Source organism: Stegodyphus dumicola, chromosome 12 (genome assembly GCF_044657685.1).
Source record: "Stegodyphus dumicola isolate Sdum_Otavi_A_Nest chromosome 12, ASM4465768v1".
NCBI classification, from domain to species: domain Eukaryota; kingdom Metazoa; phylum Arthropoda; class Arachnida; order Araneae; family Eresidae; genus Stegodyphus; species Stegodyphus dumicola.
In genome coordinates this window covers 108,475,320-108,491,406 of record NC_140779.1, presented here as the reverse complement: position 1 = coordinate 108,491,406, position 16,087 = coordinate 108,475,320, and the positions used below count along the sequence as shown (strand labels likewise).

The 16,087-nt window shown below is 31.7% G+C and overlaps 1 protein-coding gene across 1 annotated transcript in view; it reads right to left on the bottom strand.

The window, feature by feature from the left end:
- Positions 1-16,087, bottom strand: part of LOC118193795 (nose resistant to fluoxetine protein 6-like) — a 72,325-nt gene that overhangs the window by 12,423 nt on the left and 43,815 nt on the right. Inside the window, exons 8-10 of the mRNA XM_035364941.2 lie at positions 14,967-15,059; positions 11,903-12,065; positions 6,787-6,866 (exon numbers count right to left, since the gene is read on the bottom strand). Of these exons, the coding sequence (XP_035220832.1) occupies positions 6,787-6,866; positions 11,903-12,065; positions 14,967-15,059 (336 nt within the window). The remainder of the gene's footprint in view (positions 1-6,786; positions 6,867-11,902; positions 12,066-14,966; positions 15,060-16,087) is intronic.

Sequence of the window (16,087 nt, the reverse complement as noted above, 5' to 3'; positions counted from 1 at the left end):
TGGTGTTATACAATACAGTTAAATAAGAATTTAAAGAGTTTGCTTACTTGAACGCTGCAAAATAAATGAGTATTGGCATAAGAGGAACAAGACCAATACCTTTGATTCAAAAGCTTCTAAAGGTATCTTTTTTAGAGCATTATTGAGCCCCTGAGAAAGTGCCCAGCGGTCCCAGGCTTAAAGATGGCCCTCGTCGAATTGCCGTTACGCATAGTAAAAGACTATGGAAGCACGCATGCACCACTCTTTTCACCAGAATTCGAATTTGGATCGAATCAATAGCCTTCAACTTCGAATCGAATTACATGCGTTCTTAATATATCACATTGCATGCGAGGAACGTACTTTTATATATTTTCTCGTCTGTCACTAGAGCACGGTTCACGTAAAATTACGCATTTAGTAGATTTATGTTGGAGAGTGGGTATTGTATAAATACCATGGGCATTGTAAATTTGCATGGTGTTTGAGTTGAAAAGATTTCTATTATTTCATTCTAAAAGTGTAGTTCGTCAAGTTACTTGGTGAAATCTATCCTCATGCAATGTAATATAATAGTGTTACGTTTTTCTTCACGTACGGGTTCGTAAATATGGAGTGAATAACGACGACACTTGATGAAGTATCAAAACACAATTTTTTAGCCAGTATTATTCAAGACAGTTCCAAAATCACGATTACAGATGTCGAAGAACTACTAAAACACGCTGAAGCAATCAGCAGCACAGCCTTCAGATCAGGCTATAGCTGTGAAGACAGCTTCACGGCAAAGCACCAGAGTACAGCCTCCTACTCTGCTCAGACATTCTACGTACTCTCCACGCTACAACTCGCGATGCACTCGGCGATACAGTAGAGTACAGCTCCCGACTCGGTTCAGTCGTTCCCGGAGCTCAACACACTCTAAGATAAAACTCGACGATGCACTAACTCGCGATATACTAAGAGGCTCTCTCGATGCCCTCGACGACCAGCTCGGCACTAGGCTACGAGACACTCGCTCACTGGCTCTTAAGTGACTCGACTAGGCACTAAACACTGAATATCATCTCGTTGGACTCCGCACTCCACGTGATAGTATGGTTTATATAGCTTTTGGCTTGCATTCGAGACAGATGAATTTTTCCAGTAAGAAATAAAGGGAAAAAATGAATCCGTTTTTTAAAGAAATTCCTATTGTTATTATTCAATACTGTTTAATATTAAAGTGCAGTGGGTAAAATATATCTTGTATATAACACTGTACATAAATTTTTTCTATTATCCAGAACAAAAAATTATTTTTCAACATTCTCTGACGTCTCTGATCTTTGATTGCTAATGAATTTCCACCCCCTTCACAACATCAGCCGATTTCATGAAGCCTTTGTTTTTCATAATCGAAGATATCTCCGTTCTCGGCATGTTTTATGCAGTAGCCAAATCCCAGATACGCATCTCATCTTCATAGAAATACCCGAAAGCATATATAACATTACTATTTACACAGATGGCTCCAAACTCGATGAAAACGTTGGTTGTGCATTCGTTGTGCTCTACAATAATCATCGCCTCCATGAATGGAAAGGACATCTACACCCCAACAATAGCGTTTTTCAAGGCGAAGCTTCCGCAATAAAACATTCACTTCTTCATATCGAGCACAATAGCCTGAAACTCACCATTATAAAAACAGATTATCACTTCATGCCATACTGGACCTCTCCATAAAGGTCTCCTATCATTACATCCTACCGATTATACCTACCGAATTAAGCATTCAGTATTATGACTTAAGTATTAAGTATAGCGCATTATAAAATAAAAGTTTTGTGTCATCCTGTACATACCTCCGCCCAACGTACCGTGCACTATGTTCTGCATAATAATGTCTCAAGTATTGCGTACTGCATCAAGTATAATATTACGTATTGTATCATCATATTGTACTAAATTTATAATTGTACTAATATATTATATCTTAAGTAATGCGTTTTGTAGTAAATACTGTGTAGTATAATGTGTCATCATAATGTACTAAATATATAGTTGCACTAATATATAATATCTTACGTAATAAGCATTGTAGTAAGTAATGCACTAAACATCTATGTACTATGCATTAAGTCCCGCATTATGTACCCAAATAACTATAAGTATTTATCCCTGCAATATGTACCACGTCCTAGAGTAATTCTTAGTCATTCAATCTTCCTTTTATATTATATGTCATTATGTGCTTATGTTTTTATTTTATGTGTTATGTGTGCATAAAATGTACTGTGTTGAGTGTGTGTTATGTGTTTACTTGTTTGCGTTAGTGTATGTATTTGTTTTCTATTTTGTATCTTTATGTGTAATTCACTATGTAATATACTTTGCATGTCACCTCAACCACATATGTAATCCACCAACTTAAATCAAACAATTGCCCCTGTAGGGCCTTGTAAACGTTTCTTAAATCTTATATAAACTCCCCGTACGGCTCCAGGGAGTTGTTGCCTCTGGATAGTGGAGGACTCGGGACATATGCCTATTTACCTCTGTTAAACACCAGGCGTTCCCATCCTCCGTCACCTGTCACCTATCATTAGATCCATACAAACAATCCTCCGAAATAATAAACAGCTATGTATCCGACTCTCATGGATAAATTCCCACTCTGTAAACACTGGCAATGAGTCGGCTGATGCTCTTGCTAAGGACGCTGCCCGAAATATTAATGCCGATATTCTCCAAATACCCTCGCCAATATCATATCTAAAACGACAACTTCAATTAAAAGCTCACAGCATATGGCAAGAAGAATGGGATGATAATAGCACTGGCCGAAGATTCATGCTATCACCTCTCTTATGTCAATAGCAGTCGCCTAATAGTCAATCCACATTTGGTTCGTTACATTTCTGGACATGGCATATTCCCTGTTTACTTCGCAAAGCATGGCATTTCTCATCCTGACCATTGCTGCTGTGGCGAAATAGGTACTCCAGAACACTACACTGCTGCTTGCCCACTAACTGAAAACTCCTACATCCCAATTCCATCTCCCAATACACAAGATTTCTGCAAATTCATGATCCGCCAAAAACACCTTCCAAATTTAGTTTTCAAAATTATGCAAAAGTTATTCGACCTTGATTTAGACCTCTGTCAAACATAATATCTTATAAAAAACTTTATCAAATACAGGAGTAGTGTGTTCTTAAATCAAGTGCTGGATGTTCAAGCATAACACAGCACTACATCACCTTGATTTTAAAATTTTAAAATTTTACAAATATTCGAAGTGGTTTCATGGAATCTACCATAATTTTAACCTTTCGCGAGATACTATTTTACTTTCTGTATCTACCACCAATTACGAACTTTTGTATTTTGTTAAGAACTTTTTATGAGTTTATAATTATAAACTATTAGCATACCACATACTTTGATCTACTGATTAAGAGTTATTATCTTTGAACTATCCGAATTTTATTTTACTGATAAACTCTGAACAGTATAATAAACTACAATTTATTTAAACTTCAGAACTATTTATATTTTAGAAACTTCAATTTTTTGCTATATCTGAACTTTTTGTTAGAGCTACCTGAACTACGTATATGAACTATTTGAAATATATACATGAACATTTTGAAATAGGAAGTATATTTACACATGAACTATTTGAACTCTATATTTGGAAAATCTCTATATTTGAACTACACATGTTACCGTGAAAGACCAAAATTGGAGAATGTCGACTTTCACCGGAGAATGTCAACATTCAACAAATACGTCGGTGAAAGATCGAATATTGCATTACATTCTTGTACATTCGGACCCTGACCGGTGTATGTCGACAATCACAGGTATGCTGTGGTGTAGGTTGAAAAGAGAGGAGTATATGTACACGCTGTCATTGCAAAAGGAAGTGTTCCACAAATAAAAGCAGTTGTAAAAGCAAGGGCCTCTTGTGCAATTCTTGTGCAAGTGTCATAATAGTTTAAGTTATTGCAATAAATAAGATTTGAATCACGTAATTTGGTAAGTTTTTAACTTCTATTATTTTCCTTTCTCATTTTGAATGTACAGTGTATTTTAAGTTCTTATGTTAAGTTCTTATTTTAAGTCTCAAGTGCGTTTTTTCGCGACCGAACTACGTAGAAGAAAATATAATATTCTTATGTGTTTAACATTCACCATTAGTACATGGTGAATGTCGACATTGACCGGTGTAAGTCAGAAATAAGAGTATTTGGAAAATATTTCGGACATACACCAAGCGACTATGTGAATGTTGACATTCACCGGTGAAAGTCGGCATTCTCCAGATTTCGGTGTTTCACCGTAACATATGTATGAATTACATAAACATATTACTTTGCTTACTTTGAACTATAGATTTTGTACTACATCTATAGATTATAAACTATAGACTTTGTGAATTTTGAATATAGACTTTGAATTATGGACTTTGAACTACAGACTTTGAACTATAGATTTCGTACATATATTTCATACTATATTACATATGAACATCATATTATATCGATATGTTTCGTAAACTACTCTTCATTACTACTATTTCTTTTCCTCGTATATTATGATCAAAATTCCGTACATATATTAAGGAGTTATGTCGTTTATTATGTTTAAATGTTTTGTATTATATTCAAAATTCTGTTCATTTATTATTATTTTATTTTATATAAGCTCCAGATTTTCGTATTACATTCGAAACTATGTATTATTACAAATTATGTATTCATTCTAAATTATGTATTCATTCCAAATTATGTATTCATTCCAAATTATGTATCCTAATCTCATCTTCATAAATTTCAACAATCTATCTTTTCACCTCCATGGTTATCCTAACAATTTTCTTTGTTGCTTGGCGCTTCTCATTAATAATGAATTTACAAAATACTTATGTGAAAAATTACTTGAAAAAATTGAGTTACAGCTAGGGTTATTTTACTGAATAGCAGCAACAAGCATCCTGACTCTGATTAAGTAGTCATAGCATTGTCTCAAAAGAGGCAAATATTTTTAATGTGAGCAATGTAGGCAATCGAGTCTTATTCCAAACAAATATTGCATCTAAACAAAAATTATCGCTTCTAAACAGGGTGCGTACAAAGTTCGGTGTTTAAAAATGGACATTTACCCAAGGTACCACTGTATTTATATTAAACTAGCTGTTCTAACAGTGTCCTCTGAATAGATATCGTACTGACATTGAATGGTACTGACATTTTAAATATGTACTGACATTTTAAATATGTACTGACATTGTACTGACATTTTAAACATTGAATGAAAAGTGGCAGCCGTGTAGTATTTCATCACAGGCATAACGAGACTGAATTCTAAAACGCACCTCTGACAAGTAAGTAGGAAGATATGCTGTTAAGATAAGACTTTTACAGTTTCATTCAATGTGCTTGCAAAAAGCCCTTTAGCAGCATTGAAACGCATGATAACAATAGCCACAAGGCGGATTCATAAAATATTTCAGCTATTTAAAAGCAGTTTATAATGCTCTGAAATTCTTTGTGACTATAAAAAAGCCTGGCACAGAGCTGGTGCAATCGGCCCCTAATTGTGCTGGGTGGCCGAATTTGTAGAAACCATTAGGCATTTTATTTCGGAGCATGAGACGTAAAATTATGCAATATCCTTGCCTTCGGACCTTCCGATGCTAACTCGACGTGCTTTCAATTACACCACAAAGGCAAGCGATAAGAATAAAAAAAAATGTCTTACAAATTAAGGGACATTGAATTCTTTAGAATTTAAGAAGGTGCCTGGCGGCCGAATTTGGAAGCTGCAAAGATTGCACATCTAGAGCCGGAATAAATAATGTCTCAAATTCTTTCTTCTTTAAAGTTTGAAAATATATGAAAACATGAATATGGTAGCGTCAGTGAAGATAAAATTAAAATTTCGGAAATAAAATCAAAATATTACAGTTTTCTAGATGGCTCTCCGAAGCACCTATGCACCATAATTTATTAGAATAGCTTTTATCTCCTATACTCATAACAACATATTCAGAAGTGTGCTCAAATTTTATAATTAATTGCGATAGTAATGCCGCAGATAGTAATCACATAAGCTGTTTATTAATCACATAAGCTCATCTGAGCTTGAATTGGGTGAGAAATGTGGGAATAAACTTTTTTTTTAAATAACTATTACAGACATGCATTTTAAACAACAGCGTTTCTTAAAACAAAGCTAAGAATTTTGTGAAAATAATTTGAAATAATGATATAAAAATAAACTTAACTTTGTAGAATTTCATTGAATAAAAATTTCAGTCGTAAACATTTTAAGCTTTAATTAACTAAAATCTAAAAATTCCATTATTCCGTGCATATATATTTAAGAACGAATTTTTGATTTTCATTTTGTCTCTCCTCGACAAGATGTTAGAAAACAAATTTTAAAAGGAAATTCAAAGCAAAATTGCTATTTCGGCGTTACAAACTGTACTTGAAATTAGTCTTTTGAAAGTATTTATTTAGACACACGTTTGCGAATTTTTTACGTGGAAATAGGAACGCTTCAAGCGACATTTCTCGCATGTGATAAATTGCAAAGCTCAGTTTTATTGTTTTAAAAGTGAACATTTGGTAGTTTCTTTCCCAACAGTTTTATGCGCCGAAGAAATTTAACGTAACGCTGAATCAGGAAAATCTTTTTCATAATACTAGTGCTTGCTTTTTATAAAGCACTACAAAATCTAAAAGTAGAAATAAATAATATTAACAGAGTATTTGTTCTCTTAAGTATAGATAAAACTCAACATACCTCCACAAGGAAATCAAAAATAAAGGACTGATAACGAAGAACTGCATGTCATTTGCCAAATACCAGCTCCATCCCATACACTATTTATGGAAAAAAGTTATAAATTAGATATTTACCCTTTAAAATAATTAAATTGTTTCATTAAAAATAAACAAAAAATTATGAAAAAGTATTGTGCTGAATGAACTACATTTGATAACAATGAACTTTATTAAAATACTGTATATATTTGCTATACCGTTTAATACAAAATAATAATTATTTCACTAATTCTCAGTTTTTACACAGATAATTGATTTCTCCCATTTAAAGTGTACTTAAACTAAACTTTTTCATTTCACTAAATTCTAATACAATAATAATTATTGGGAACTTCTAAATTAATTGTCATATGTTTCCTTTTCTCCCAAATTCGAAACCATATGACTCTTACATAACGCTGGATGCAAATGGAACTAAAGTCCCAAAACAACCAATAGCAGATTAGCTTTACATATACACGTGCTCAGTTATAAGTACCTCTATTCCTAGACGTTACTCCATTCAAGTCACTCAATTCCACTGAAGTCAATTACATCGCATTAGCTTTTCTTGCTCTCTTCGAATAGTCTGTGCCGCTGTGTTCGCATTTTCTTCCTTTGTTCATCGTATAATGTGACGCAGATAAATTTTATAATGAGTGTAACGTCCAGAATAGGTGTATATTCTAAATTACTGCAACAAACTAAGTCATAAGAAAGTATGTCCGCCAAGAAAAAAAAAAAAAAAAAGAGAGAGACTGGAAAAAAAAAAAAAAATGCTTTTTTGAATCTCGAATTTCAGCGTTAGTGTCTTCATCACCCTCGCCGCCTATATTTGTATGTATGTATATATGTAATGTGAGTGTTAAGATAAAAAATGTAAATCAGCTTAATAATTTAATTTCGTAATAGCCTCTTAATTCCTCATAACTCTGATGACGTAGGTAATTCGGAACTTGAACTCAAAATTTTGTGAACCTGAAACTTTCTAACCTAAACCCAAACCTTCTCTTGGTGAGCCGCATATTGGTTTAATTGTGCACTTTAGTTTCTACCTTTGTTGCCGCTTGGAAGCTATTTCGCTGCGCTGCCCTGTCTTCGTATCGCAACAGAGAGTATCAAAAATATAAATGTTCTTCAATAGGCAAGATTAGAGTGCCAGGAATATTGTGGCCACAAATGTCAATAAAATAAGGTTGAATATTTAATCGTATTTGGCTGACCTACGTTCTACGGCATCAACATTTCTACGTATTTTTCTTTTTTTCATCAAAAGTGCTTCCCCATCAGTATTTCTGTATTTTTATTTATCAGTATTCCTACAGCACTACTTCTAAATTTGTTTTTATTACATTTGAGCATGCCATCAACATTGCTACGTTTTGTTTTTCATTTTTTATCATATATTATATATATATGTAATGTAGATTCTTATACCGTATTGGTGTTGTGCAGTCGGAGGGCACAGGAATGAGACAAAATTTGGAATATAAAGTGATACATTTATTTTAGCATTCATCTCTCAAGCGTTCCTCCTGTACATTGAGGAGAACCCCTATTTATAGCTATGTGAGTATGGTACGCTTCCAGTCAGCGGTGTTAATTGTGATCACGAGGTGAAGCTATCTTCTCATCAGAGTATTCTATAAGTGACTTTATGTAATATGACAGATTTATGAGTGTTGCGATTTGGATTGTTTGGCGAACAGCAAATTTCGGCTAAGTTTTGATGTAGGAACCTGAGAAGTAGACAGGCAACAATATTGTTTAACGTAATCAGTACTTTAGAATAAACTTGGAAGTCTAAATTCCATTTTTATTTCCAACTGACATTTGTGGCCACAATCACTTGGCACTCTAGTCATGCCTATTCATAGAGCATTTACATTTTTGATATTTTTGCGGTAAGAAGCGAGCACAAAGAAATTAGATCCTAGGAGCATAGAGAGAGAAGCTAAAGTGCGTAGTTATTTAATATGGAAGCTCACGAAGAGGAAGGTTTTAATTTGGGTTAGAAAAGTTTTAGTTCTCAGATTTGAAGTTCCCAATTACTACGACATCAAGCCTTACGTAAGCTTCGTGGCATAGATTAATCTAGAAATGAAGCAGTCAGAAATGTTGTTATTTTTAGAATGAAGGTGGGAGTTAAAGGGCTATTATTAATTTACTATTTGAAAGATAAATCTTTTATATTTTACATATATATATATATTATTATAAGAAAGGTTGTAAGAACAAAACTAAAAAGACCAATTTAGGTCAAAATTTTTTTGCGCATTGTGCTGCAAAATTAAGTAAATTAGAAGATAAATTTTAGTAAGCTCGCCAAAATAGTATATATATATATATATATACATACGTTTGGTGCAGCCGACTGCAACAAAAAAGGAAGGTGCACAGCTACATGTTATAGCAATCCCATATACAAAATTTCACGGTTCTACGGCTACTCATTTTGGAGTTATACGACGTACGTACGTACAGATGTCACTAAAAAAAATTTCTTTTGAATCCATTTTACAGTCTGTTTTGGAAAGAAGAGTCTTTTATCCTGTCTGTATGTAGAGATAGACGTCACGTTAAAAATCTTTTAAATGGATAAAAGAGCGGTCAAATTTTCATTGAAACATGATACCAGAAATTTTTCACGGTTAAGAAAACTAGCGGTTTTAAAATACTAAAGTTACACTGAAACCCTTCTTTACTTCTGAGCAAGCAACAGAAATATCAACAAAAAAGCGTTCTGTGTGTATTTCGTCGCCAGTGGAAGCCATGTTTTATTATGTTGTATTACTTAATTTATTATGAGCGATTTAAACCATTTTATTTTATGGTTTCTAATTAACTTAAAAGGCCCACCAGCGGCCGAGCGGTAAAGTCGCTGAACACTGGTAGTTCGGTCCGAGGTTCGAATCCCGCGAACGGGCTGGCTGCATGGGCGTTTTCGTGGTTTTCCCCATGTGTAACGTGTATACGAGCCAGTTTCCCTTAGAAAGTCCTCCACGAAAGGCATCCCTCCCCTTAGGCAGATAGCCCTAGTGTGCTTTGCCATAATTAAATACACACACTCTTTAACTTAAATGCTTTTAAGAGTTGCTTTCAATTGTATTATATACATAAAAGCAGAAAATGTTTCGTTGTTCTATACCTCAGTTCTATAATTTTTTGCGGATTTAATGACTATCCGCGAAATACAGTTTGGGAAACATTGGGCTAGATAATATGGCAATTATCCATAGGATTATATTTTTAATACTGGTTTTGCATTTGAACATGATCACAATTCTTTAAAAAAGAACGAAAAGCAATATTAAAGAAATCACAGTTAAAGTTTATTTTTCCTACATGAGATTAGAACAGCATTTCATAAGAATCTAGATTAGTTAGTTTCAAACGTTTTGTTAAAACTCTAAAATAAAGAAATTGCACTTTATCAAATATTTTATCCTAACTGCTCTAATGATAATATTTGAATAATACCCTTTTCGAAATATTTCAAACTATTACTACGTACACGTCTATAAAATGAATGCCCTTTTAGTTTCAATAGAAAAGCTGATTTTATTTCAGTTTCTGTTCTCTGTTTTCGTATTTAAAACTGTGTCCGTACCCTAAATTTCAGAGAGTTTAACTGATTTTCGAAATGGTTTTCATAATTTGGATCCTTCATTGAGAAAGAGAACAGAACCCCAAGTTTTTTTTTTTTTTTTTTTTTTTTTTCAAATTCCCAATGAAATAATATAACTGCATAAATGTTTCGAAGTTATTCTTTTTTAATATATACCATATTTTGTCGCATATTCCCACCCCTTTTTTTTTTACTAATATTATCCCCTCTTTTACTACTTTATTCGGAAAATTGTGTTAAAAAATGTAATTTCCGAGGATGTGGGTACAGCAAGAACATAACAAATGAAAAATAGTCATGGCTTAACTACAGGTACCTATCCCAATATTATTTCCTTAAAAGAAACCTACATAGTAATATTAGTATTACAGTATGTAATAAAATATCTTTGATTCTGCTTCCCTATATCCTGAATCTTCCTCGCCCTTACTGTCTCGGATACGCTTTGGGACTCAAATCTTCTAGAAAGAATTAGGCAATGTGAATGTGTAGATGATCCGACGAAATCGTATGTAGAATATCAATCGTGTTTACTTCGCTGTGATGGGTCGGTTATTGTGTTGCGTTGGCATGTATTCTGTGAAGATATTTCATCTATGGCAAGTAGTTTTCTTGTAGCTCGCTTTGTGGAACGCTTACATTAAACAGACTGTATTCATTTATTTCTTTAAAAACTGAATTTTGAATTTATTTATTAATTCATGGTTATGTTTCTTTAGTAAATAAATTAGATAAATTTTTGACAGATTTAATTTGTTTGTATATTAAAAAAATGTTCTTATTAATACAAGTACAAAAATGTAGTTTTCAAACACCTTTATAATTTCCTGAATAAAAAGAAGGTAGTTAAGCAGTCATTACAAATTTCATGTTGTATTAAATTTTTTTCAGCACAATGTTTCAAAGATGACTGCACTTTTCTCAGAATAAAAAAACATATTTAAATTTTTCTTCAAATGAATTTAACTTTTCAACTAAAAGAGATACTTTCTTCACTGTTTATTCTGAAGCTTTGCTAAAAATTCATAAATATTTAGGTTTTTTTTAATAAATTTTTGTCTGGATTTCTAAATGCGCTGTGAGTTCAAATACATAAAAGTTGCACAGCTTCACAAAGATTAGAAAGCTGAAGAATATACTGTTATTTTTTTTTAACATTAAACCAACTTAAGCATACTGTAACAATGATATTAGTTCAAAATATGAAGAAAAGAGCGGAATTCTTAATTACAAAGCACGATGTATATAAAACTCAGAAATACCTCAAGTGCATTAATAAAATTCTTTTTGAATATAATAATAACATATTACATTACAAAGCGATTGTTAAATCTCGCTCATAAAAGAAGTATTCACAGAAAATTATAAAACATGTGCAGTTTGCTTCTTGACAATATTAGCTCTTGAAACTGCATAGAACGCAAAATAACCTTACTAATAAATTTAGTATAGACTATGAGATCCTTACCATATCCTGTTGATCCTGAAAATTGTTTATATACAGTAAGTTCATCCACCAGTATTTTTTGCAATTCGTATCTATAGTAGAATTAGGCCAGAAGGGACCCGATCCCAAGTAAAAATAAACAGTGGCTGAAAACGCAAGAATTAGCATGTATACAGGTGTAAGCCTATGAAAAAATGAGAAAAAGAAAAAAATAGTAAAAACTGAAAATCAGGATCAAAGAATGAACACTTGAAAAATAGTTATTCAATAAATCGATTAATATGTTAACAGAAACATACAATTTTAAGTAATAGCTAATAAAAATAAGTAATATACATTTTTAAAACTATTAAAGGCAGTGGCCTCAGGCTCAAATTGTATGCGGGCCGAGTGCACGATTTGTAAACAACTGATGAGCCAGATTTTAAAAAAAATTATTAGCGAAATTAAAATATTATATATAGATATTTAATTTCACTTACTAAATATTTATCAAAATATACAATGATTATAATATTTCAAAGAGAAAAAATACAAATTTATATTTATTTTTTTATTTTAAATCTAAAGTTTTGTACCGGCAATACATTTTTTGTGACACATTTTAATACAAATATATTGACAACCAAATATTAAATTTTCAGGTTGACATTTATTTCATATAATTCTAACACCAAGACAGAAGAGAAAAACGCCAAAGTAAAATATAAAATTATTCAAAGCAAGAATTTTGTGTTTGCCGTAGATTTTAGTCAAGGCTCTATTTAATAGCGTTAAAGCAAACAGATCATCAAAGAACGTGAATCTTTATACGAAAAGATGGAATTAGCAAGTCTTCGAGAGCTAATCATAGTTGGAAATTTAATCACAACTTTGAATTTGTTCTTAGTGCAAAAGTTCGTAACTGATATTATTTAATTTTTGAAAAATACAAATAAAATTTAATGAAATCTATATCTTCATATCTTTGAATATGATTTTCATCTTATTAGTTCAATTTATAGCTTTCCATGTGCGATATTTATAGATTCTCATTTACGTTCGCTTTTAATGGTAATCAAAATAATGTAAACTCTGACTTTAAATAACTAAATTCTTAAAATATTTGTAACATCATACTTGCAACTTGCATAATTGAAATGTACTGACGAACCCCGTAAAACTGCATGCGGTCCGCCAATTTGCTTGTTTCGAAGTCTAAAAGTCTCTCTACTGATTTATGTCAATCAGCTATATACAGTAAAACTTCGATCAGCTGAACTAAAAGTGGACGGAAAATATTTTGAGTATTCAAAGTTTCGATTTACCAGAAAATAGTGGACAAAGAATTCTTTAGTTTAAGTGTGGTTATAGTTAGCACAAAAACACATAGTTACATGAATCTGGTGTGCAGAAAAGGAGCATCATCTTAAAAATTTGGGGTATAAAGTCTTCATCTCCTATCCCCACCAATCATAGGAGCAAAAATAGAAATTACTTTATTAGTGGGATGAATTTAAAATACTGAAACTTCTTTATTTCTAAGCAAATTGACATGATTACCATTTTGTCTTCGGTTAGTAATAACCCCGCGATGAATAATATTCAATTTCGTTTTTCGCTATTAATGCAAGCATATGCATCTGCATATACAAATATCATGTGACAATCGTTAACCCATAAATCATGCTCCTCAGAAAAATTAATTATAGCTAATATTTAGAACAATAAACAGAAGCTAAATTAAATGAAAGAGTTAGGAGCAATTACAAATTTAAATTTTTCTTTAATTTGTAAATTATTTTTACATATACACATAGTTTATAAATAAAAATAATTAATTAAAAAAACTTGGAACATATTGTTAATACTACCAATACTAGCCACAAAAATATGGCATATGGATTTGAACGGGTAAAAACTTCTGTATTCTGAAGTTGATTTCAGACGTGATTCTTGAAAATTAAACATATATGCTTATTGTTTCCCTCCCTAAATGGAAGCTCAGCACTAGAAGGTTCCATTAAAATTCCTACTCATATATTATGGTATCCCTTCAGTGGTAGGTACCCTTCGAGTGCTTTGCTGTACCTATAAGTGAAAAAAAAAAGGAATTTTCACATTTAATGATGTATTTAAAAAGTGAATAAATGCATCAAATCTTACAAAATTCTGTCGTTCTTTAAAAATTAGAAGGAACATAAGGTTGTTTCTTTGAAGATACCTGGTATCTTTTTTATTGCAACCACCTTTATGATACCTGAAGAAATATTGCCGACAGGGCACGGATTTGACATGTTTGCCTTTGGATTTAGGATTTAGAGTTTAGGGTTAGCTTTAGGGATTTTTTTACCGTAATCAAATCAGCCAATCCAGTGTTTTTCCGTAAGAAATGACTTAAGCAAATTCCAACTCATGAATTAAGTTAACAAAAATATATTGCTTTTTTACTACAGAAGTAGAAAACATATCAGCCATTGTACTGACATAACAGCAAGCCATACATATATATCAGTATCCATAATATATATGTGTGTAATAAAAACAAATTTAAAATTACTGATCTAGGAGCAGTGAGACGTAGAAACGCAGAAATACTGATGGCGCAGTAGATAGATCCAATACTGAAGAGGAAGAATTCTGATTGAGGAGAATTCTAAAATGTCGAATCCGTAATGACTAGGAAACTTGTAAGTCGAGTAAGATTAAATCTTCATTTTTATTTCAGTTGACATTTGCGGCCACAATTCATATGGCACCTATTCCCAGAATATTTACATTTTGGATACTATTGCAATAGAAAGAGATCACAGCGAAATAGCGTCTCGACAGGAACACAGGCAGAAGCAAAATGAGCAATTATCTAATATCGAAGCTCAGCAAGAACAGGTTTTGGCTTAGGTTAGAAAGTTTCAGTTCTCAAAATTTTAAGTTCAAGTTCCGAATTAGCTACGTCATCAGAGTAGCGCAAGCTTACGTTCCCGATCTGACTTCACCATCAAAATGAATTAATAACTGAATGAATTTTGTTATTTCATCTATTTAGGCCACAGATTAATGATAAATTTTAAGGGTGGTGAATCATGTAATCAATTAAGTGTTTTACCTTAAATAGCGATGGATGTAAAAATACGCCCAAGATATCTTGCCTCCCTTCTTGCTATATTCTTGAAAGAAAAGGTAAGTTAAAAGGAACCCACTGAAAAAAAAAAGGATACATTTTATTCACGTATATAATACATATCATTAGTTTGTAAACATGCATTAAAATGTTCAGAGTGAAATACAAAAAAAAAAAAAAAAAATATTGTTCACTGTATGAAATTCTGTCTAAGTATGAAACTCTATACAGTTGATAATTCTCTTTCTCTCTTATTAGAGTATTTAAAAACATAAAACTTCATTAATAATTTCCATTGAAATTAATAATTTTCAGAAATCGAAATGCACAAAAGAATGTCACAAGATAGCACCCAAATAAAAAATTTAAAAGAAAGATATTTTTAAAAAACAAGCTTTTATTTGAAAATTATAAAATAATTAATGAACTAAAAGACAAAAAATAACGTATCATTTAGCAACAGATTAAATAATTCTTTTTACAGAACTCATCTACAATTTTATATCACAAATAATAAAGCATGATGTACAATTGAAAAATTTATTAAGATAATGATTTATACTTTTGACAGTAAAATTAAATTAATAGATTTCGTTATTTAGGCGTCCACTCTTTTATTATTCGTGACATAAAACTGTAGATGAATTTTGCAAAGAGAAGTATTTGATCTATTGCTCCTTCCATTAAACTACATGATGAATTATTTTTCTTCTTGTAGTCCATTAATTATTTTATGTTTCAAATAAAAGCTTATTTGTTAGTTATTTTTTTAATAATTTTATCTTTTATTCTCAATGACACATTATCAATAAAATTATTTAACTGAAAAATCATTTTTCAAACAATGACTGATCACTCTTTTAGTTCCAATACTTCTGTTATGTGAAACGGTTTTACGTCAATTTCGTCATAAAATCAGAAATTACGTTAAAAATCTCATATGAATTTCATTAAAAATGTTTTTTCACTCTATGCGATGGTACAAACAGTAAAATTATGATAATTTTAATTTGTTCATTAAACGACGTTTCATATTAAATATTAAAGAATGTAAATGAAATTTTGAAAATTTTGCTTATATTGTCAACAAGAATGAGCTTCTGTGC